This window comes from Osmerus mordax, chromosome 9 (genome assembly GCF_038355195.1).
Source record: "Osmerus mordax isolate fOsmMor3 chromosome 9, fOsmMor3.pri, whole genome shotgun sequence".
Taxonomy (NCBI): Eukaryota; Metazoa; Chordata; class Actinopteri; order Osmeriformes; family Osmeridae; genus Osmerus; species Osmerus mordax.
The window spans coordinates 11511509-11533905 of NC_090058.1; the positions used below are offsets into that span (position 1 = coordinate 11511509).

At 42.9% G+C, this 22397-nt stretch overlaps 1 protein-coding gene across 1 annotated transcript in view; it reads left to right on the forward strand.

Annotated features, from left to right (window-relative positions):
- Positions 1-22397, forward strand: part of alk (ALK receptor tyrosine kinase) — a 52103-nt gene that overhangs the window by 28579 nt on the left and 1127 nt on the right. The window contains exons 8-24 of the mRNA XM_067243378.1: positions 2187-2352; positions 3554-3701; positions 5676-5786; positions 6386-6527; positions 7758-7928; positions 9333-9431; positions 9908-10063; positions 10808-10921; positions 12456-12642; positions 12925-13015; positions 13133-13197; positions 13393-13522; positions 14383-14480; positions 16655-16747; positions 20750-20851; positions 20947-21081; positions 22045-22135. Of these exons, the coding sequence (XP_067099479.1) occupies positions 2187-2352; positions 3554-3701; positions 5676-5786; positions 6386-6527; positions 7758-7928; positions 9333-9431; positions 9908-10063; positions 10808-10921; positions 12456-12642; positions 12925-13015; positions 13133-13197; positions 13393-13522; positions 14383-14480; positions 16655-16747; positions 20750-20851; positions 20947-21081; positions 22045-22135 (2099 nt within the window). The remainder of the gene's footprint in view (positions 1-2186; positions 2353-3553; positions 3702-5675; positions 5787-6385; positions 6528-7757; positions 7929-9332; positions 9432-9907; positions 10064-10807; positions 10922-12455; positions 12643-12924; positions 13016-13132; positions 13198-13392; positions 13523-14382; positions 14481-16654; positions 16748-20749; positions 20852-20946; positions 21082-22044; positions 22136-22397) is intronic.

The window sequence follows — 22397 nt, forward strand, 5'->3', positions numbered from 1 at the left end:
AAGTGATGGTTTGACTGCAGGGCCGGGCCGGGCCGGGCCGAGACTTTGATTGGATAAGGGTTTCACTTCAGTGGGTTTGTCACTCTGAGGCCGGTCTTCCTATTTTTCAACATGCTCAATGGTTGGCTTCTCGGAACATCAGCTCTCTTGCCCTTTCCCTATCCTTGTCTTCTCCCCCCAATGACAGAGCTACCTCCCCCACACACACTCACCGCCCCACACAATCTAATTCTCTACTGCCCAAGAATCCGGCAATTCAAGCTTTCGCCTTTCTCTTCTCTTCCACCTGGAATAGTGTCTGTCACACTCGACTCTCTCACCTTTTAATTCTATCACATCCTTCCATTTTTGCCACTTTGCTCTCTCACCCCGATACTGTCACACTTTGTCCACCTCTCTCTTTTTCTGTGTTCTCTTTCTCTTTGCTCTACTTCCCAATCCTTTTCCCCTGTTTCTCCCCCAGATTCGACAGCCCATCTATAATGGGGTTGGTGGAGGGAGTGGGGGGGCATTCTTTCCTCTTGGTGCTAAGTCATCTTTTCTTTGAGGAGGGAATCAGTGGCACTTTGTGGAAAGTCCACTTCACTGTCATGCCATCATTACTTCTCCTAATGGGAAAAGGACTTGTCGCTAAGTTTGTTTGCTTTCTCACACAATTCTCAGCATGTTTTACTCTAACCCAGAGTCATTTGTTTCTTTGATTTTAGTCATCATGAACAATTAGCCACTCTTTGTAAATGCAGCCCCATGTATCCCTGTTTATATGTCGGTCACGCGTTTGTCTAGATGTTTTCGAGGAGAGATTACTCACTACAATAGACGTCCCGCAGATACTGAAAGGGAAATATACATTTTATTACTGTAATAATTGGACGGTGGGAGTTTTTATTAAATATGTAAAATAATAATTAAAAAACGATGTATACCTTGATTTATTGCTATCGGCAATATATTGTAATTGGGACAGCCGTCCCTTGGCAGATATGCAGACTCCCCACAGTAAACAAATTTTATCAACTCAAGTTGTATTTAAATGAAATGTTGATTTCAATGTAGAAATCTCGAAACTACTTAGCCATAACAAAGTAACAGTTCATAATGAAATAATGCATTCTTAATGGCATTGATATGTTGATAGGTTTTCATTCAAATGTGACACATTTCAGAGCTTCCTAAGTATCATCTCAAAGATTTGGGGCTTTATTAGCTGTGTTTTTATAGAAACTATTGAAGTGCCCATGCGCAGCTCATGACCTCCATCAGGAGTCTCTTCAGGAACAGTGTGACTATGAGTCATACTACCATTATAGACCTGTGACTGTCATCAGAACATGATATACTAGGTCACAGTAGGAAAGCATACTATATGTGAATGGATAAAAGATGGAAATACATGAACAGATAATAAGGCAATAATATATCTAGTTATTAACAAAAGAGTTAACGCGTTGAATACATTTACATGTATTTGTTGCAAATGGCATGCAAACAACTTCACAGGCAACATTGCGCATTCCTGGGTCTTGGAATACACATGGTACATTTCAATGCACTGTTCTCAAGACAATAGTGCCACAGACACACACATACACACACACTGATTCCTGCCTTTATAGTTAGATGAGAGAGAAAGAGAGAGGGTTGGTTGTTGTTTATTGTCCAACAAAAGTCCGAACAGATCAATACAGAACTCTCCTCCCTGCGCTACCTTCTAGAGATCAATTTGACTGTTTATTCGCAACAACCTTTACAGGGTCTACCTCCGACAAGTCTGGGCCCAACAGTATATCATTAAAGTTACGTTGGGATTAAACTCATGACTTCACTTTAAGTCCGATTGGTCCACAGAATATTAACAGGTTTGGAACCCGAAATACGACCAGGGAATAGAAAATCATTCCAACGGTGCTTAGAGTTTTATAGATGACAGAAGGATAGAAGCATGTGACACCTTGTCTTCTCTCTGGTTCCCCTGGATCTCGGAATCAAGAGGAGAGTCCCTGTGCTTAACAATGAACATACTTTGAGGAGTGTATTTTAGTGGTTCATGAGACAGAAAATGACATGTATATTTTCATTTTCAACATTTAGATAGTTTTTACAATGTATGTGAAATGAATAGGAATGGGATAAGCATGTTATTTGCTTTGTCAATGTGTCTTGTTTTTTTTGCTTTGTTGTTACAGCCACCAAATGGACATTCCACACTTGCGGCGCAGCAGGACCAGAGGGGCCAACTCCAACCCAGTGCAATAGCTCATATAGAAACAGCAACATCAATGTCAGCGTGGGAACCAGGGGGCCATTCAAAGGCATCCAGGTTTGGAAGGTGCCAGAAACAAGCACATACAGGTAAAAACCACAAGATCAAGAACAATATTACTCTTGTAAAATTCAGGGGTTGAAGGATGGTTGTCCTTCGATAATTTAGAATTTTAGTTTGAACCTCAGTGCTTCGAAATATGGTGCACATGCAGATGCACCTTGCATTTTTAGGGGGGTTGAAATGGATTGTCAATCATAGGATCTTTAATCAAGCCATCTGCTAATTAACTTCATATGGAACTGCACAACACCAGCTGTGTCGTTGCTGGAAATAGTGTTGCCTTGCAAGATTCACATCAAGGATTATTTATATGTATTTATTTCGACCCGTTTGGAATGGGGAAAGAAAGTCATACATATTCATCTGGAAATTGTATATTATACATTCAGATTGTACACAGTGTACACTACATGTACATACACTGTTCGATCCTGTATGTGCATGCGTGTACATACGTTACTTGATCCTGTGTGTGCATGCACATCTCCCTTACTATCCCTTCAACTGAAGTTAAAAGTGCTAACAACACTCTCATACAGCAACACAGTAATTATAGGAGTCTGCCAGTAGATAGTCCACGGACACATGCACAGTGTGGTGTCATAAGTGAGTAAGTGAAATGGCGAGTAAGTGAGTGAATACATTGGTGAGTGAGTGAGTCATTTCAAAGCACAGAGCCCCAGTCCAGCAATCGGTTAATTGATGGACCCAAACAGACAGGAATGAAGGTGCGCCAATACATCCTGACCAGACACACAGTTGAATAAGTTGATAAAGATAAAACAAAGGAAATATCTTATATATTTGTTCCAATAATTTTTATTTCAAATAGAATTAGCATTTTTCTTGGGTATCTATAATCTATAACTAAAACTGATCATGTAAAAACATGACCAATAATGTAATACAAGTGCCTCACTTATGTTGTAATAATATTGTAACCAATAATATAATACCTTATTTTATTGATGACATTTTCAGGTGGGTAATCCTTTGGAAATGTAAATTGTGCCGGTATACAAAATGAATAATACTGTTAGCGTCATGTTAGCCAACTGAAAACAAAAACTTTTGACACAGATTGAATGGGTCATCCATTTAACTTGAGAGGACTCTCATGAGTTTAGCCGCACGGTGTGTGTGTGTGTGTAAATGTAAACTTCTGTATATAAATGTGTATTATTTGTTTCTGTGTGTGTTTGTATGCATTTTTGCATTTACTAATAGGATCACAGCCTATGGTGCCGCAGGCGGGCGCAGTGTGATGGCTGTGACCAGGTCACATGGTGTGTACATCATAGGGGACTTCCTGTTTCAGAAGGGTGAGCTGCTTCATATCCTGGTCGGCCAACACGGGGAAGACGCATGTCCCAACGTGAGTTTATGGCTATTGGTTCTTTTCCCTTTAAAGTGTAAAGATCTGGGTCATTTACTATTTGATAACACTGTCAAATACTTAGGTACACTTGATTTATCTCACCCATTGCAAAAAACCCAATAGATCAATACCAAATGTGCCAACTGTTTGACTCATCAAACACACCTCCGTTACTTTTCAATACATTCGAGTAATTGATGTGTAAATGACCCAGTTCTTTGAATAACATGTTGTTACCTTGTGGTTCAGTGTAGAATTACTAGAATACATGTAGAATTACCCTACTTTTGTACGTGTCACTTTGCCTTATCACATTTCATCTTGTCTTTTCGAGTACTTTTATATAATAAATAGACCACATAGACCATCAGGAATATTGTGCAATATTTACTTTTGGATAACTTTATGGGCCTAAAGGACGCACTTTTGCTTTTTCACTACTTTTTCCTTTGGTATTAGCACAAATCAAAGCTAAGATTCAGTATGGTATGGCAATGCAGGTCTTCACAGTAACAGGTTCATGCTGAGACCATGCACAGATTCCCGTAGCATCTCTGACTCATTCAAAGCATCGGAGGAGACAATGTTTGTTTTAAATATCGGAGCACCCAAAAAATTTATTTTTCAATGGAATGTTTAAATAGCTTTTTGCCCTTTGTCTGAGAAGACCAAAAACATTACACTGTAGCTATCTCAGCTCACATCTTCCGCACAAAAGATGTATGTGTGAATGTCTCATTCTTGTTGTCTCGAACAGACTGACTTGGGCATCGAATCACAACGCGACCTTGAGGGTGTATTATCCGGTAGACAAAATGCAAAAGGTTTTTGCTGGCCTTGGCAGCATTTCAAATCACATCCTGTGATAGAAATCTTGTTTTAAAAGAAAATGTGAGCCATCGAGAGTACACAGTAAGGATGGCAGGGAGAGGAGAGAGAGGAACTGAGGTCATTTAGGGTCTCACCTCATTTCACACCAGCGTGGATAATAGTGGACCACAGACTCTTCAAAGGCTTGGAAAGTGATTTGTTCTGGAGGGGGCTGTGTTTCTCATCTGGTCTTTCGTAATGAGAAATAATAGCTCCTTAAATGTGTGCGGGCAAACACGAGAGTGCATGCCCTTTCACACTGACACACACACCCGCAAAGACATTCAATCTCCCTTTCACTCACCCACACACTTACACAATCTCCTGTGTATCTACTGTGTGTGTGGACTAGAAAATAAATCAAGGATCGCACATGTGCTTATGTCAAAGTCATAAACAGTATATCAGCTACCGCATTATTATTTGGTCATGTATGCTATGCTATTAATCATTCACATATTGTATTCTTACTGTAATTATCTCCTTCTCCGCCTGCCTGTAATAATGAACACCTGTTGGCTGTATGTTATGTTTGTTTATGTCTATTCACTGCATACACCATCCTCTGCATCCACAGCACTTCCAGACTTCACTGTGTACCCGTGAGCGTGTACCCGTGAGCGTGTACCCGTGAGCGTGTACCCGTGAGCGTGTACCCGTGAGCGTGTACCCGTGAGCGTATACCCCAGTGAGATGACAGGGAAAATGGAGGGAGGGAGTGAAGGCCGCGTAATTCTGTGTGAAATTGAGCTCAGGCAATTCAAATTCCCCCCGGGGTCCATGCCAAGGTTAAAGTCCACTGCCCTCTCTTCCCCATCTGTCAATCAAATTACCATAGTGCCTCCCCCCTTCCAGCTGGCTGATGTAGCGCAGGGCCAACTGATTAAAAAAGAGGAGACACTTGAGGTAGCGGACTTGACTCATGACAGCTTACCTGTCATCCTCTGAGTCGTTTCCTCACCTCTTAGTTTCAATATCTCAATGTCAACAATGGTCCCACCGGAGACAGATATAGAGGGTACGGAAATGCACAGTCTGAACGGTTCAGGTCTTTGGGTCTGGTCAGCATGACTCGGTGACTCTCACTGTTCCCATTGGCAGTCTAACGGGATGCTCAACAAGATCTGCATGGAGCAGAGTGGCCCGACGGACAACAAGACTCAAGTGAAAGGGGGCGGGGGAGGAGGGGGCGGAGCCACCTACGTCTTCAAGGTAAGGAAGGGGGAGGGGTTGGCTGGGTCTTCTTTAACTACTCGTTGTGAACCGCTCGTGGTTGGATTTTTTTCATTTGTTGGAATGAAAAAAAAAATGAAATACATGCGTTGATTAGAAATGTATGATGTGATGAGATAAGGAAACTTTGTTATTTGGCGCTGTGGTAGATTCTTTGCCCCAGTCTCATCTTCTATCACACGATCTGGAAAAGCAATGCCACACAAAAATTTGCCTTAAACGAGATATCAGTACCATTCTTTATCAGCTGTGTAATAGCCATTCGTTCATCTCAATGTATGTCTTCCGTTCTGTGTAACAATAGGCTCCAGTAGCAGACGTAGCACTGGTTTTCTCAAAAGGACTCTAATTAAAACTACTTCATGCAGCCAAGTGATTAGCCAAAATGAAGAAAAAAAGTTACATCCCAATTTTAACAGGATAGTAGAATGTTGTTGTTTTTTATTCCTGCTAAGAGAGTTATCGTGGGCAGTCAAAACTGGGCAGTTCTGAGGAGAAGAAATGGCATCAACCCGTGAGACCCAACAATGTATTCAAGGTCACATCTCACTCAAAACAAAACATCACCATTATTACAGGTGGAGAAGGGAGTCCATATCCCTCTGATCATTGCAGCAGGAGGTGGGGGCCGTGGGTACAGTAGCCAATCGGGTAGCCAGGAGGAGCTCATAGACACTGACCCCGCTGTGCAAGGGCGTAATGGAAAGTCCGGTGCATCAGGTGTGTTTGGTTTTCATACTGCATGAATATATACTGTGTACCAGCACCTTTTGCATTAATGGGTATTCGTTTAGTGTGTGCGAGTGAGTATATGTCTTTTGGGCATTGCATGTCTACATACCCACAAATACATGTGTTCCTTGTGCTTTCTGGTTGAAGTTTGAGATCCTTCTGGCTGAAAGGGCGAGCTCTCCCACTCTCTGCTAACACTGCAACGGGAAAGTTATTAATGACTCTCCTCTCAGGGTTGAAACCCTGAACAATCTTGTAATTAGAGACTAGATATGCATTGATGGAGATAACTATGGACAAAATATTCTTTGGTGAAGATACAGTATGTGGTGTAGAAGGTGCTGACACTGCACCCAGTAAGTATGGCATCAACTTTGTACATCAAGAAGGGTACATGCATATCTTGAGGAAGTAGGTGCCCCAATAGACATTTTAATAAGTAAACCCGATAATGGAGTTCCATGCAAATCCAGGCTCTTTCGCATTCAGCTGATGTTCCAAGGGAGACGACTCTTCTTACTTGTAAACATTTCATGTGTCCTTGAGGTTTTGAGTAAGAGCCAGAGCTCGCTATGCATGTGTTTATCCTCCTTTTACCAGCTCAAGATCATTTAGTATCAATATGAACAGATGCACAACTATTTGCACTACATACAGGATATCTGTTTGTCTCTGTTGTCTAAACAAGGCGTTGTCTGATGTGTAGGGTGTGTTGTTATTTATTTCTGCCAGAGAAAAGCATTTATTATTCAATTGTTTGGAGATGATGCAGTCCCTCTGAACATGAGCTAGCTTTAGAGTGCCCTACATTGACTTAGAGGGGAACCTGGCAAGTATGAAAAATGAAGTACTTCTGGTGTGATTGGAACCAGAGTGGATTTCCTTGTTTGTGTGTGTCTGGGGTGTGTGGCTTTGGGAGACAACAAAGGGCATGACTGGAAAGGAAGGTGTGAGTTGGAGTCTCTTTTTAACTGGTGTAAACAGTGAAGCATGGAACAGTTGCGCAACACTGTCTCACTCCGTTTTGTCCTCTTTGGTGATGTGTGACTGCGTCTGTTGTTTTTGTCCTTGTTTTGTTATTGCAGTCAGTAGACTTTCCATTCATTATGGATCACGTATAGTGAAGCATATTCCATCTCCCACGTAAGGATGTCTGCCGTGTGCCCACAATGTGGAATGAGAAGAGCCCGAGTAAGTGTGGGTGTGTGTCTCTCTTAGGTGGAGGTGGAGGCTGGAACGACAGCACCCCTGGGACCCCGGGCGGGAGGCCCCTGGTGCTGGGCGGCCATGGAGGGCAGCCGTGTCAGACTTTCAGCTGGCAGACCAGGGGTGGTTTTGGAGGTGGCGGGGGGGCCTGCATGTCTGGTGGAGGCGGGGGCGGATACAGAGGTGCGTCAAGGATTCATTATGATCCATAACATGATTACTAAGTAATTAGTAGTAATTATCACAATGTGTAGAAGTACTACTAATTACTATTAGCTAATTAGCTTATTAGCTCATTTGTGGATTTATGCTCAATACATGGCCGTAAATATGTGGACTGTTTTGTAGGATGTATCATTCAAAGATTAGGGGTATTAATTTACAGGTCATTCTTTTGCCCTTTTGCTGCTTTATTGTCTTCCACTTTTCTTCAGGGAAGGATGTTGTTACACTCAAGATTTTTTTCTATTCAGTCAAGAGCGTTTGTTATGTCAAGTTATTAAGCCAGACTCACAATGGGTGTCCAAATTCATGAGATTAGGGTTGAAGTTGTTTGAAAGCTCAAAATAATTCGAAATTTATCTCCACAAACCATGTCTGTAGGTAAGGACCTCATTGGGGGAATCATCATGATGAAACAATAAAGAACCGTCTGCAAACTGTTGACTCAAAGTTAGAAGCATAGAACCTTCCAGAATGGCTTTCAGAGGCTGTGCCTTTGAGATGACATATTATTGGGAAAAGTAAACCATACCTGCACAAATAATTACTCTTCTACCAAACTTTGGCATCTGCACAATTTAGTCAGGTACTTAGGGTTCCATTGACATCCGTCAAACCCAGATTTGTTCACGGTGTGATCATCACTCCAAAAGAAATAGTTCTTTCTGCTGCAAAGTCTAACAATGTAAAGCACTACAGCCGACGCCTGGCTTGGGTGTGTCTGCTTGGCCATGGAAACCCGTTCTGCCAAAGAGCATTACATTTTTCTGACCTTGCTTAATAAGCAGGTCTGTGTGCTTGATTTGATCTAATGGCCAGCAGTGGATGTTTAAAAGGTTGTCAACGAGGCCATGTATTTCTTCCATCTCCATTCAGACATACAGAATAAGACGATTTGGCACTTTACATCAATGTTACATATAACTACCAATTTACTATGTTGTAATACCTTTAGTAAAAGCATTGTAGGTACATAGGAATTCATATTCAAACTGTGCAGTGTTAAGCATTATTAGCAATTACAAATAAATTCCAAGACTCAGTATGGGAATTGAAGATTGTGTAATCAAAACAAGATCAACGTTAAAATCCACTTACTCCTGTAAAGCCCAACCTCCCCCATGCCAAGTTTCACTTGTGTAATTTTAATTATGCCAGCAGTTCCTATGTCACTACAGTATAATGTTGTCACCATGGGTATTGCTATGTAGTTACATGGTGGTTAATGTGACCTTATTGTGAAGTCTTGCAGACTACTTCTTTGTATCTCTACTATGTGGCCAATGGTATCAATCATTCTTGGGGAGCTTTTCAAAACAATCGTCTTAATTTAATGACATTTAATCTATTGGTTCTTGTGTCCAGGGGGCAACACCAGTGAAGCCAACAATCCAAAACAGGATGGGGAGGACGGCTCGTCCTTCATCAGCCCAGACGGGGAAATGTTTATGGATCCTCTTAAAGGTAGTTGAGCCACAACGTGGAGATGTTTATGGATCCTCTTAAAGGTAGTTGAGCCACACAGTGGAGAAAGCCAGGGAGTGTTCCTGTTTTGCTGGCATTACCCCAGACACATTTAATAATTTTAATGCTTTACATTAGTAGTTCAGTCTGTACTGTGGAGTTCTGATACAGTCCTCACAGAAAGGCAGAAGGCAGTCATTCCGTCAATAATAATGCAGATGCCTCTTTGCTACTCTCTCTCTCTCTCTCTCTCTCTCTCTCTCTCTCTCTCTCTCTCTCTCTCTCTCTCTCTCTCTCTCTCTCTCTCTCTCTCTCTCTCTCTCTCTCTCTCTCTCTCTCTCTCTCTCTCTCACACTCACACTCACACTCACACTCACACACACACACACACACACACCATCTTTCCCTCATTCATTCATACTCACTTACTCACCCACTCCTAATTGTGTGAGCATGTATGTGTGTGTCGATTTCAGGTATGGAAGGTAATGGTGAAGTGATCATCAGCCAGGTGCAGAACTGCAGCCACTGTGAGATGAACGAGTGCCATCACACAGAGGAGGGGACCGTGTGCTACTGTGACGAGGACCTCGTCTTGGACTCCGACGGAGTATCGTGCATCAACCACACCGGTTAGAGGAACCCTCATACACACATGCACTCACTCATACAAACTTACACACACAGGCAGATGCAGATAGTCGCAAATGGAGACAGACAGGCATGCGCAGAAACACACAAACAATGACAAAGCAAGTAACCGCACAAACATGTAACACGCACAGAAACACACCATTCCACCAATGTTTGCATTTGACCTCAGTCAAATGGAAGCTCAGTTTATAGGCTTTAGCTCATCAGATATGTATATTAATTTGGATGAATTAGCCAGTGCCTGTAATAGATCAAAAATGTTAATTAAGTGGTAATGAATTATTTCTCAAGTAATTAAGCTGTATAGCCGATGTAATATATTGAATTATCTTGTTTCAAAGAGATTGTTAATGAAGTGTAATTATGATCCATCTTCAGGAAAACCGGTAACAATGGGTGACCTGAGCTGAGGGCAAATAATATACGAGCATGTCTTAATAGTTCAGATGGTCTGTTCGTCCCTTTCCTGCAACTACAGTTTTGTCACACATAGGGGGCATTATTGACACTATTTGTCTCAATCATCCAACATCTTTAGATCAGGTGAGAGAAGGGAACAGAAAAAGAAGCCTGCAGAAGTCTATCAAGATGCAACCGCTGTCTCCTTCTCTCTGTTGTCCTGGTTTCAAATCAATCGCATTGATTAAAACAAAGGTCACTGCCACAAGGAATTTCTGGTACTCTGGGTTGCCAGTTGGTGTAATCAACCCCCTCTTTTACAGAGGTGTCTGTCCTGTCACCACAGCCCTCGCTGTCCCACCTGGCTCTGGGGTTGTCCGTCGGTACCTCAGCCCTCATCGCCGCCCTTCTGCTGGCTGTGTCCGGGGTGATGATTAGTGAGTTGCGATACACAGAATGCACACGCAGACACAAACACAAACACTCCTACTACAATGACCTTTATCCACATCCTAGACATCAAACGCAGGCTGACAGGATGCACACAACCATAACACGCTCAAAAACACACTGAAGCAGTACAACTGTGTGTACTGTAATGAAACACTCGGGAGGTTGATGAAACTGTGGGTAAAGACAGACTGATGCTTGATTGCAATTTGCCTGCGGATGTCTGGCTTCTGTGTAAGACAGTGCTGGACTGAGAGCCATCATGCCCAGACATATGCACTTCTAACACACACACACACACACACAAATGTGAACACAGATGGCAGCCTCCATCAGTGGAATGTCTGTGTGCAAAGTACCACAGATTGTGTGACTAAGGGCTACCATACCTCAACACACATCCGTGCATATGCCAATGCATACAAAATCAGCATGCACACGTGCTGTACAACACAGCCTCAGAAGCATTCGCCAGTGGATGTCTGTGATGTGTGTGCGTGCGCGCATGAGAGGGCATGACTGAACGCTATCACCACCAGACGGATGCACTCATTGAGCCATCAAGCCACACGCTCTATCATCACATGATTTACTAGCAATGGAATCTATACCAGTGTCGCCGTGATGAACAAACAGTGCTAATGATGGATTGCTGGTTAAGCTTAGGGTGACAGAGCTCATCAATTAGCTGGCACATTCAGCAATGAATTGCTGCTTATACGCAAACACGCACTGTACACATAAACAGTCCTCTCCATAAGTAATGTGTGTACAGAATGAGCCAGGGCCTCTCTTACGTGCGTGTGTGTGTCCTTATTGCGTTTTGTGTGCATCATGTTTGTGTCATATATGGAGATAAAGAGAGTGTGCTTATGTTTAGTACAGACATGGCAACAAGTCTGAGACATGGACTCAAGTCACACTTAAGTTGCAACCCAACATGAACTCATGACTACTTGACTTCAATCTCTAGATAAAGAGACTTATGAACATTTCAAGTCAGTACTAGTATAATATGTGTTTCTTGGACTATCATTAACTAGTAAGTTTAGAACTTTGGTCGTTAGTTTGGTCAGTTACCTACCAACATAAAAGACAGCTTTGAAATGTATGTGTTCGTTGCTCAATCTGTTTTAATGCAAAGCACTCTTCAGAGCAGCTCTGCAACACAACAGTGGGCCAGCCTTATTATTATAATTATTATTACTACATTATTACTGCACATTAGGTTACATAATATGGCAGTAGCAGCAAATGGTTCTGTATGCTGTTTATAACACTTGCAACCAACAATAAGAAAATTCTGACATTACGTAATCTAACTTCATCCAACAATTTAAAACACACTCTCACCAGTCAGTTACTCTATATAGTTTGCAAACAAATGGTATTAATTAAGAGTTATTCATGTTTGTTTGAAAGATAATACAATCTTAGGTAAGGTTTCAATTCTGCAACTACTGAGCGTCTCTCTGGGTAAAAAAAGAAATAAAGGTATCTCTTTTCCACTCGTCTTTTCAGTGTACAGACGCAAACACACGGAGTTGCAGTCTATTCAGCTGGAGCTGCAAAGCCCAGACTGTAAACTGAGCAAGCTAAGGGCATCAACCATCATGACTGACTACAACCCCAACTACTGCTTTGCTGGCAAGACTGCCTCAGTCAATGACCTGAAGGAGGTGCCACGGCGCAATATCTCTCTCACCAGGTAATGGGAAATGTGTGTGTGTTTGTGTGTGTGTCTGAAAGGGAAAAGTGCGTTGGTGTCTGGCTTCGGTAGTTTGTTTTGAGGTACAAAAGCCTAAAGGAGGTTGAATCCCTGAGTAGATGTGGGCGATAACTAAAGGTGTGATGTATGCTGCAGGCAAGACTACAGCAGAAACACTGAAGAAAGCTCGAAAAATGGAGGTCACATTCCAAAAAAGTGGTTTAATGCTGTTTCCGTGCTGTGTAAAACTGTTAAAAGTGTGTGTGCGCTTACATTGCACAGGGGCCTGGGGCATGGGGCATTTGGAGAGGTATACGAAGGGTTGGCGGTTGGGATTCCTGGAGAGCCCAGTCCCATGCAAGTAGCCGTCAAGGTGAATTGAACAAATATACTGTGTTGTACAGGCCGATTAAGCATCTGTCGGACTGATCAGATGGAAGTCTGTGTACTCTGGATCTCTTACATGTGGCTATGTTCATCCATGTTCTAGACTCTTCCTGAAGTGTGCTCAGAGCAGGATGAACTGGACTTCCTAATGGAGGCTCTCATAATTAGGTAAGAGCCACACAAACTAGCAGAGACGTCCATGGGCAGTGGAAACGTACTCATTTCCACACAAACACACATGATGCACATTCCCCACACACAAAAGCTCATGCATTGAGAGGGAAATGAAAGAGATACATCTTCTCATTTTTCTTTTCCGTTTTGTCTCTTCTCTTCATCCATACTTCATCTAACACTCTCTAGTAAGTTCAGCCACCAGAACATAGTATGCTGTATAGGTGTGAGTCTGCAGGCCCTGCCTCGCTTCATCCTACTGGAGCTCATGGCTGGAGGAGATCTCAAAAGTTTCCTGAGAGAGACCAGGCCCAGGCTGGTAAGCGCCAAAAGAAGCTCTTTCTCGGGGTGGGCAGTCAGAGGAATCTTTAGGTCGTTTGAAGCTAATTGAGTCGAGCTGCCTACAGTTAGGCCAATGTGGAATGTCTTTTTGCAGTACTGCCTTTCTGTGCGTCTGGCTTCCAAGTCAGTCTGTGCTTCACACTGGAGGGCGTCTGTGAGGGTGACGCGGATGTCGGAGCTGATCGCGGATGATTGCGGCCCCTTTAGTCGATGGTGCAGTGCACACCAGACGCACCGTGGCGCTTTTCCAAACTAAAGTCCAAGACTAATGCTAAGATTCTGTATGGTTATTATACCTTTAGTGTATGCACCTGCCCACAACAGTCAATTCCTTGTTGGTGTACACTTACTTGGTAATTCAATTCTGATTCTGATTAAAACACAGAGTGCATTTAAACACCGCGTGCAGACTCCTGGTTGTATTTCCGTGGCAAAAGGCCAGAAATTTAAAGATTTCACATCATGGACGACGAGAGATTCATCCTAGAAGTTGAGCAACACTAGTTGTATGACGCCTAAAATCCACAAATAGCACACACATTAGTATCTCACGAACTTGCCAATACAGCTGCCTCGCAGAGCTCCTCTTCTGAAATGCTGTGAAGACAGCTAAACCTGGTTGCGTCGCAGCCGTAACGCGTCTGGTGTGAAAAGGGTTTTACTGTATCTTCCATTCAACTGCATGCCCCCAAACATGTTGGTTTGTCTTGGTCACTCGTTTTTTCCTCTCTTTCCTTTTTCTGTGTCTGTCTGTCTGTCTGTCTGTCTCTCTCTCTCTCTCTCTCTCTCTCTCTCTCTCTCTCTCTCTCTCTCTCTCTCTCTCTCTCTCTCTCTCAGGAGCACCCATCCAGTCTTTCCATGGTGGACCTTCTCAATGTGGCCAGAGACATAGCTAGGGGCTGCCAGTACCTGGAGGAAAACCAGTTCATACACAGGTAGCCCCCCCCCCCCCCCCCCCCACACACACACACACAGCTCTGTACATTTTCAAACACACACAGGCATGTGCGTAGACAGCATCCAAAATCAACAGATGGGGGTCCAAATCTCTTAACCAGGGGACGGGAACAGCAGATGGAACCGACAGCTTACCTGTTCTGCTCTGCCAGTTACTTTAGCTTTTGCCGTCTTCACTTCACCTGAGCGTTTGTCCATACCTCCCTGATCATGTCTGCCCCAACCTCCAGCCTGAGAATAGTACAGTGACAAACTAGCCCAATTAAAGCATTTACTCAACATCTGCAAAAAAAGTCATCAATCTTCCTAATTGTGTTTAAGTAAAAACACCTGCACTGTCACAGACACACACGCGCACACATCGCACCAAACCTCACAGACTTAGAAGAAGAAGACTTTATTAATCATGTGAGGGAGTGACAACACACACACACACATGCTCAAGTGTCCACCGATTAAATCTTTTCTTTGCATTTTCAATGAAAACATTGAAAAATAAGATTTTCCCCAAAAGATTTGAATTCAAAAGGCAGAGGTAAAATGTCATGGGTGGATCCTGTTGCTCCCCTCCGAGGGGCAGCCAGAAAGCGGTGATCAGCCTAATCAAGGCAGCTGGGGGCCAAGTCCAAGTGCTCACCCCATGCCTGGCCAGGGACATCGGGTCAGGAGGGCTATCTTTTCTGCATATTTTCATATCGGGGTTCATTGTGCAGGAAATCCTTGTGGGCACTGGAAGAACATGCAAACTCCACACCGAAAGGCCAGAGATGGCCCACCTGAGCCCCAAGCAGGAACTCCAACCAGGACCTTCTTGCTGTGAGGTGACAGTGCTAAGCACTGTGCCACCTTTACCAGTGTACTGTATATTCATGCTACTCCCCCACCACCACTTGAGATATTTTCAGGGGGGGCACCATTCTGTTACAGTAATGTAGTTATTCCGCTGTATTTGACAGTGATCGGCAAGTATAATATTGCTGTGACTTTTGGAGTTGAAATCCAGCCAGCACCCCAAACATGCAATTTTCAGCTCACCTTCACATTCTTTTGGAGTGTAAGGATGCATACAGCATACATTTTTATGGCACACCGCAGTGAACATACATTTACATTTACATTTACATTTAGTCATTTAGCAGACGCTCTTATCCAGAGCGACTTACAGTAAGTACAGGGACATTCCCCCGAGGCAAGTAGGGTGAAGTGCCTTGCCCAAGGACACAACGTCAGTTGGCATGACCGGGAATCGCAACCTTCGGATTGGCAACCTTCGGATTACTAGTCCGACTCCCTCACCGCTCAGCCACCTGACTCCATATACCATTAGAGGCATTGTTGGTTTTCTTATATTTTCATAAGAAGTGATTAAGACGCTGGAGAGACCATTTATTGTTTGCCTGCGCTTATAACAGTAAGCCTTTAATCCTTAGCGGTGTGCTCAATTTATTAGAAGCGGGTGACAAATGCACTCATACTGGGATATGTAGAAGCTATCAGCTGTTTGTTTTTCTCTGTTGAGATACTTAGTGACTTTTCAGCTTTTCTGTTGACAACAATTGTTGAACCTTTCAGAAAATAGCAATACCCATACATATATCATGATATACAGTATGATTAAGGGAATATGGCCTCTGTGCCACCTCATATTTATACCCCTGTGAAACAGGAAGTCAAGGATTACTGCTTGAAAGTTCCTAAACACTCTGATCAACTTTGAAAAAGTTGAATATAAATGTAAAACATGCTTCAGATACGTTTTGTTCATAATAATTTGTTAGGGTGCCAATAATTCTTGATGAGCGATAATTTATTTACTTCAATTAAAGATAGGATTGTTCTCATGAACAATGAACATGAAATTAAGCTACTTCCCTAAAAGGTGAATTATTTTACAACTCTTTTTACTCATCTTTTCAGTGGAGATCTTCATTAAGTTGTTCTCACACTTTAGGACTAGGCTTAATCCATGTCTGGGAAACTGGGCCAAAGGACACTGTACAGTATAAAGAAAACTGTGGCCCGATTTATTGATTACTAGCCAGAGTCTAATTTATTTTTGGTGTATGTGAAATATTTACTGTATGCTCAGGGATGTGAATAATGCACTCTACTACTACTGAATCAACTGCATAATGGCTCTGCTTTTCTCCAGGGACATTGCGGCTCGAAACTGCCTCTTGACCTGCAAAGGACCTGGGAGAGTGGCCAAGATTGGAGACTTTGGGATGGCCAGGGACATTTACAGGTAAGGTCTCACCAAAAACTAAAATCTACTAGTGCATAACTTGTAGTACTTACAGTACTAGTCTACAGTCAGGCTCACTTTGTGTCAGTTAACCACCCAACCTGTTTCCATTCTAAATGTCTCCTAACCCAAGTTAGTTGTATGCACCATACAGTTAAGGATGAGGCAAGGATCCATCATGCCAAGCTGCAAGTTATCCATGTGTGCACGAAACAGTGGTTTGGACCAATCAGCACACTATGAGGAACTATTGGCAGCTACATGTGTGGTTGAAGTTAGACCTTGATAGACAGATGGTTCATCCAATCACCCCCCAATATCTTTTAAAAGACCCTGCCTTTTTTCATACAGTTTCTATGGACGATTTCCCAGATGGTCATGTGTAACAAACCATCTGGCGAGTCAGGTTACCATACAATATCAGCTATTCTTTCTTGTATGTTTTGAGACGCACACTCCTTTTTAAATCATCTCCTGTTGCGCATAATGCTTTTTTTCGAATCTACAGAACATTATTCAAATGCACAGGCAGTGAAATGAAACAGCGACTGAAAATGAAATGAAAAACAAGACTGTTTCAACAGTCTCAGACAACTTTCAGCCATATTAACATGATGGAAGATTATCCTTGCAAGATAGTTTTAATCACTGGTGAGAGGAAAGGAAGTTGGCTGCCATGCAACTCCTTAGGGATGACTGTTAGGATAGCTGGCTCTAATTGCAGCTGAAGATTTATCAGGTACCATGCTGAGTGTTCTTGGTGCCTAGAATTTGTTTATTAGGGGGATCTTGTAATCTGACGTGCACTAGCCAGAATGTCAGTTCCTTTTTGCCTGGGAGATGTCGGTTTGAGTTTGGTCACTGGGGAGTTGAGTGACAAGGTAGGGAGACGACAAGCTTACTGTGTAAATCTTACCCCTAGAAGCAAGGGACTACACACACAATAAAGTATGCTGGAAAACATGCAGGTGTATGTATGATAAACATACACTTTGTCATTCAGACACACTAGTACGCAAGCCCAATAGCCGGGGCGGCTGTGGCTCAGGGGGTAGAGAGGGTCGTTGGAGGTTCGATCCCTGACTCCTCACAGGCCGTGTGCCGGAGTATCCTTGAGCTCGACTCTGAACCCCAAGTTGCTCCCGATGGGCAGGCCGGCGCCTTGTGAGTGTGTGTTTTTAAACGTTTTAGACATTTCGCTGTTTCATTACACTGCCTGTGCATTTGAATAATGTTCTGTAGATTCGAAGTTTGAATGGGTGAATGAGAGGCAAAATTGTAAAGCGCTTTGAGCGCCGCTAAAGTACAAAACGCGCTATGTAAATGCAGTCCATTTACCATTTACAAGCAGTGTATTCTTGACTGTAAGCAAGCCCTGACACCCTTGGAGGTCACAGACAAGTGAGCGACAACACACACAGGACTTTACTCACGACCTTTCTGTCTTCATGGGTTCTTTTACGTCACCTTCAAACTCTTTATTTCCATCTCCTGTTTTTGGCCTCTTATTCATCCTCCTATCTCTTTCCTTTCTGTCCTCGTCACCCATGCTTCTCTAACTCACTCCCTCAAACTCCGACTTCCTCTCACCCACACACTTTCACACATCAGAATGAATGATTTGGCATTCCTGTACCCACGTTAAACCAACTTCATCTCTTTGACATGAGCAACTGCAAGTTAGCATACCAAGGTGTGTTACCTTAAAAAACCTTGCGAAGTGTACGAGTGGCTGTAGTAACGGCCCCCGGTACTTCATTCTCCTGCAGTGTCCCGTGGGATACGATCATAAGCCTTCTCCAAGTACATAACATTTGCCATCGCCGCTGTAGCCCTTCTGGCCTGACGGTACATGTCTGCTGCTTCAGGAGACCCCTGGGCCATCCAAGTCCGGAAGGCCTCCTTCAGCTTGACAGCTTGCTTCACCGCCACTATCCACCTGTGGGTCCTTAGGTTACCGCGGCGACAGGCATCGATAACCGTCTGACCACAGCTCCTGCCAGCTGCCATTACCACAAAATGAGTTCTTATATTATGAAGACATGAACTGTTAGGACAATATTACCACTTGCTTCAGTATATAAGCAGAGGCTCCTAAGGTCGTATCTCGGAATACCTCACAGACACGTTGAATCAAGCGTCGTAAAAATTCTGGTCTCGCCAGTGAAAGCTGTAATGTAAAATGTGTCCTTTTTATAGGCCTCTCCTGCCTTTCGTCTTCAAACAGATCTCATCACACAGTCTGTTAAACAGTTTATGTGTGCTGTGTGATTGTCTGATTATGTGTGTGCCAATCCAGAGGCTCACCTTTGTGTCCTCAGAGTGGCTCATAGAGGGGTGTGTGTGTGTGTATTGTAGGTGCATGTCTTGCTGATCCACGGGGCTCATCAGTTCAGTTCAATCACCTTTATTGTCATTCAATTTCACTTTACAGTAAGATAAGAACGAAATTTCATTTCAGTAGGCTCAGGATAGTGCTGGGATGTGCTTACATAAATAGGTATATACACTATGTATCAAAACTATGTCTAAAATCTATATTACATATATTACAGCCAGTTATATGTATTAAGCTATGTATACAAATGCTCGTAAAAGTATTTAAAAAAATGCTAACGAATTATTTATATTACACAGTCCAGTGAAGCAGTCCTGTAAGAGTGTGTGAGGGGGGATTATTATTTTAAGTTCAGCAGTCGCATGGCTTGTGGGATAAAGCTGTTGAAGAACCTGGTTGTTCTGCATCGAAGGCTGCGGAACCTCTTTCCAGAGTTCAGCAGTGAGAACAGTCCATGGTGCGGGTGTTGATATTGTGAGCCCCGTCAAACAGCGTTTCTTTGCAATATCCTGGATGGGAGGAAGTCAGGACCGAATGATTTTCTCCGCTGTCCTCACCACCCTCTGCAGGGACTTCAGCCAGTTACATAGGGGGGTGCTGAAACCAAGGGGGGCCAGTTTGCTCACCAGATGCTGCGGGATGATGGTATTGAACGCTGAGTTGAAGTCCAGGAACAACATTCGCACATGTGACTTCTTCCCTTCCAGGTGTTCTAAGCTCAGGTGGAGGGCAGAGGCAATGGCATCCTCTGTAGAGCGGTTAGGAAACTGGTACGGGTCAAATGTGGGGGGGAGTCTGGAGACAATGTGGTCCTTTACCAGCCTCTCGAAGCACTTCATGATAATGGGGGTGAATGCTACTGCTCATTCCGTGCTTTGAGCGTTACACGTACCTCCCTGGTCATCCAGGCTTGTCTGTCTCCATGGTTGTCTCCTTGGTGTGGGTTGACCAGTGGAAAGATGATGAATCAGGCAGAGGCAGTTATCAGCAGGCTGTTTTACAGCACGTCGCACATCAGATTACAAGCCTAGCATGAGAGTATAACTAGTTTAAACCAACTCTGTCCAGAGAGGAATCAATTTATTTTCTCTTCAAGATAAGGATACTTTTTTAAATACTTTTTTCGGAAAGCCGCTTGTTTTGGTCTACTTTGACAGGATCAGCATTCTAATCGTCCAATAACAGTTTTAGATCGACCAGCAGTTTAAATGGGTAAATAGGACTGATGGAGCCATAGGTTTGAAGGCTGTTTCCATGGCAATGCTGCTGTGAACTCTGGCCTTTCATCCATTCATATTTTTATGTATGTGCGTGTGTGGAGGGCTTGAGGTGGTGGGAGAGTATCCTCATCTATTTGTGCTGTCTCTCTCCTCATTTCATTCTCTTTGCCATTTTATCAACTCATCGCCTCGCCTCTGCTCGCTGTATCTCTTAATCTTCCATTCTCTTTCTCTCACGGTGCCTGATAAAAAGCAATATACACTGCAGTAGCAATCAGCCATGATATCAGTATACTGTTTTCAAGTGTTAACTTGCAACCTGTGAGAGCTTTGCACTGAGCTAATACTGTATACTGGGGAGAGAGTATGGTCTACACACTATGCAAACCTGATCCATTTGAAGAATGCCAAATAGCACCAAACTCCTAATGTGTGTGTCTGCAGAGCCAGCTACTACAGGAAGGGTGGGCGTGCCATGCTTCCCGTGAAGTGGATGCCACCTGAAGCCTTCATGGAAGGCATCTTCACATCCAAAACGGACACGTGGTGAGTGGTCTGCTGCGTCGTTAGCTCCCCCTCCCTCTCTCTCCTCCCTCGTACATCTCTGGAAATAAGAACTAAAGTCCTTCTCTTTCTCCCAGGTCATTTGGTGTTCTGCTGTGGGAGATCTTCTCGCTGGGTTATATGCCCTACCCCAGTCGCAGTAACCAGGAAGTGTTGGAGTTTGTCACCAACGGTGGTAGGATGGATCCTCCCAAAAACTGCCCTGGACCTGTGTAAGTCAAATATATATATAACATTTGCTTATAGCCAAATGTGTCTAGACATTAGACTGTATAATGCATTCTATATTCTACATTCTTCAGACGCATTTGTCTGTTTAATAATGTATTAAATTATGTATAATGTATTAATTCATTAAGCTTTTTGACCTTTGTGTCTTTTAGCTTAAAAAAGACTGGCACAGTATGACATAGCCACTGTCTGTCTTTAAGTGAATGAAATTCCTGTACAGTGCTATGTGCTCCTTCAAAGAGGAAAACCCATGCATTGCCCCTATAGATAAATAGGTCAATATGTTGTTTGTATGCAGAAAAAAAGAATTGAAGCATATAGGATGCTATCATGCATACACAAACACACTCATACCCATATAGCTTCATTCATGAATAACACACACATTTAACTCTGTGCTCTAATAATCCACTAGTCCCTATGTCTTCAAAAGCAGCCAGGTTATTCTTAAATATCGCCCCCTCAAATCCCAGGTCAGTTTTCCTTTTTGTGATCAAACAATTTTTGGGGGAAAGGAATAAAAAAAACGAATACAGCCCCCATGCAGTTCCATCAGGCTGAACAACAGCTTCGCAACAGGAGTGTTGTATTAGCCAAGCAAATAGCATGAAAGCAACAAGCCCAACAATTCAGCCAAGCAATTAAGAACAAGCTTGATTTGATAACGTCTCAATGGGTTGTCTCCAGATTTAATACTATATCAAAGCAATCTCTCAAAGGTAATCACTCAAACTGGCGGTTCATGTGGCATTTAAATCAGTCACCGATGTATGTATGTAGAAGAAATATTAAAAGACGTAGACAGCTTTTTGATGAAGTGCTTGAGTGGGTCTGTGTCTGGCAAGGCCTTACGAGAAATATCCTTTTGATTGGCTGTTTGTATTTGTGCAAGGGGGAAAGGGAGGGATATTTTCATTAGTTGTCCTTGTATGTTTGTCTCCCAGATACCGAATAATGACTCAGAGTTGGCAGCATCAACCTGAAGACAGGCCCAACTTCTCCACCATCTTGGAGAGGATTGACTACTGCTTACAGGTAGAGAAACACTGTGTCTATATTCACTCACTGGGTGCAATTGCCATTGTCAGTATACACATGATATAGAAACATATAATTTATACTTGCTATATGGGTCAAATATTAAATAAAAACTAATTTCAAGAAAAACATATTCTTATTATATTATACATTCATTTATATAAGGAATACATATTCATATTTAAGGCATTTTTACCAAAATACTTTAATAGTGTTAAGCCTATCTTGGACATTTCAAGTTGAAATGACCGGAGATATA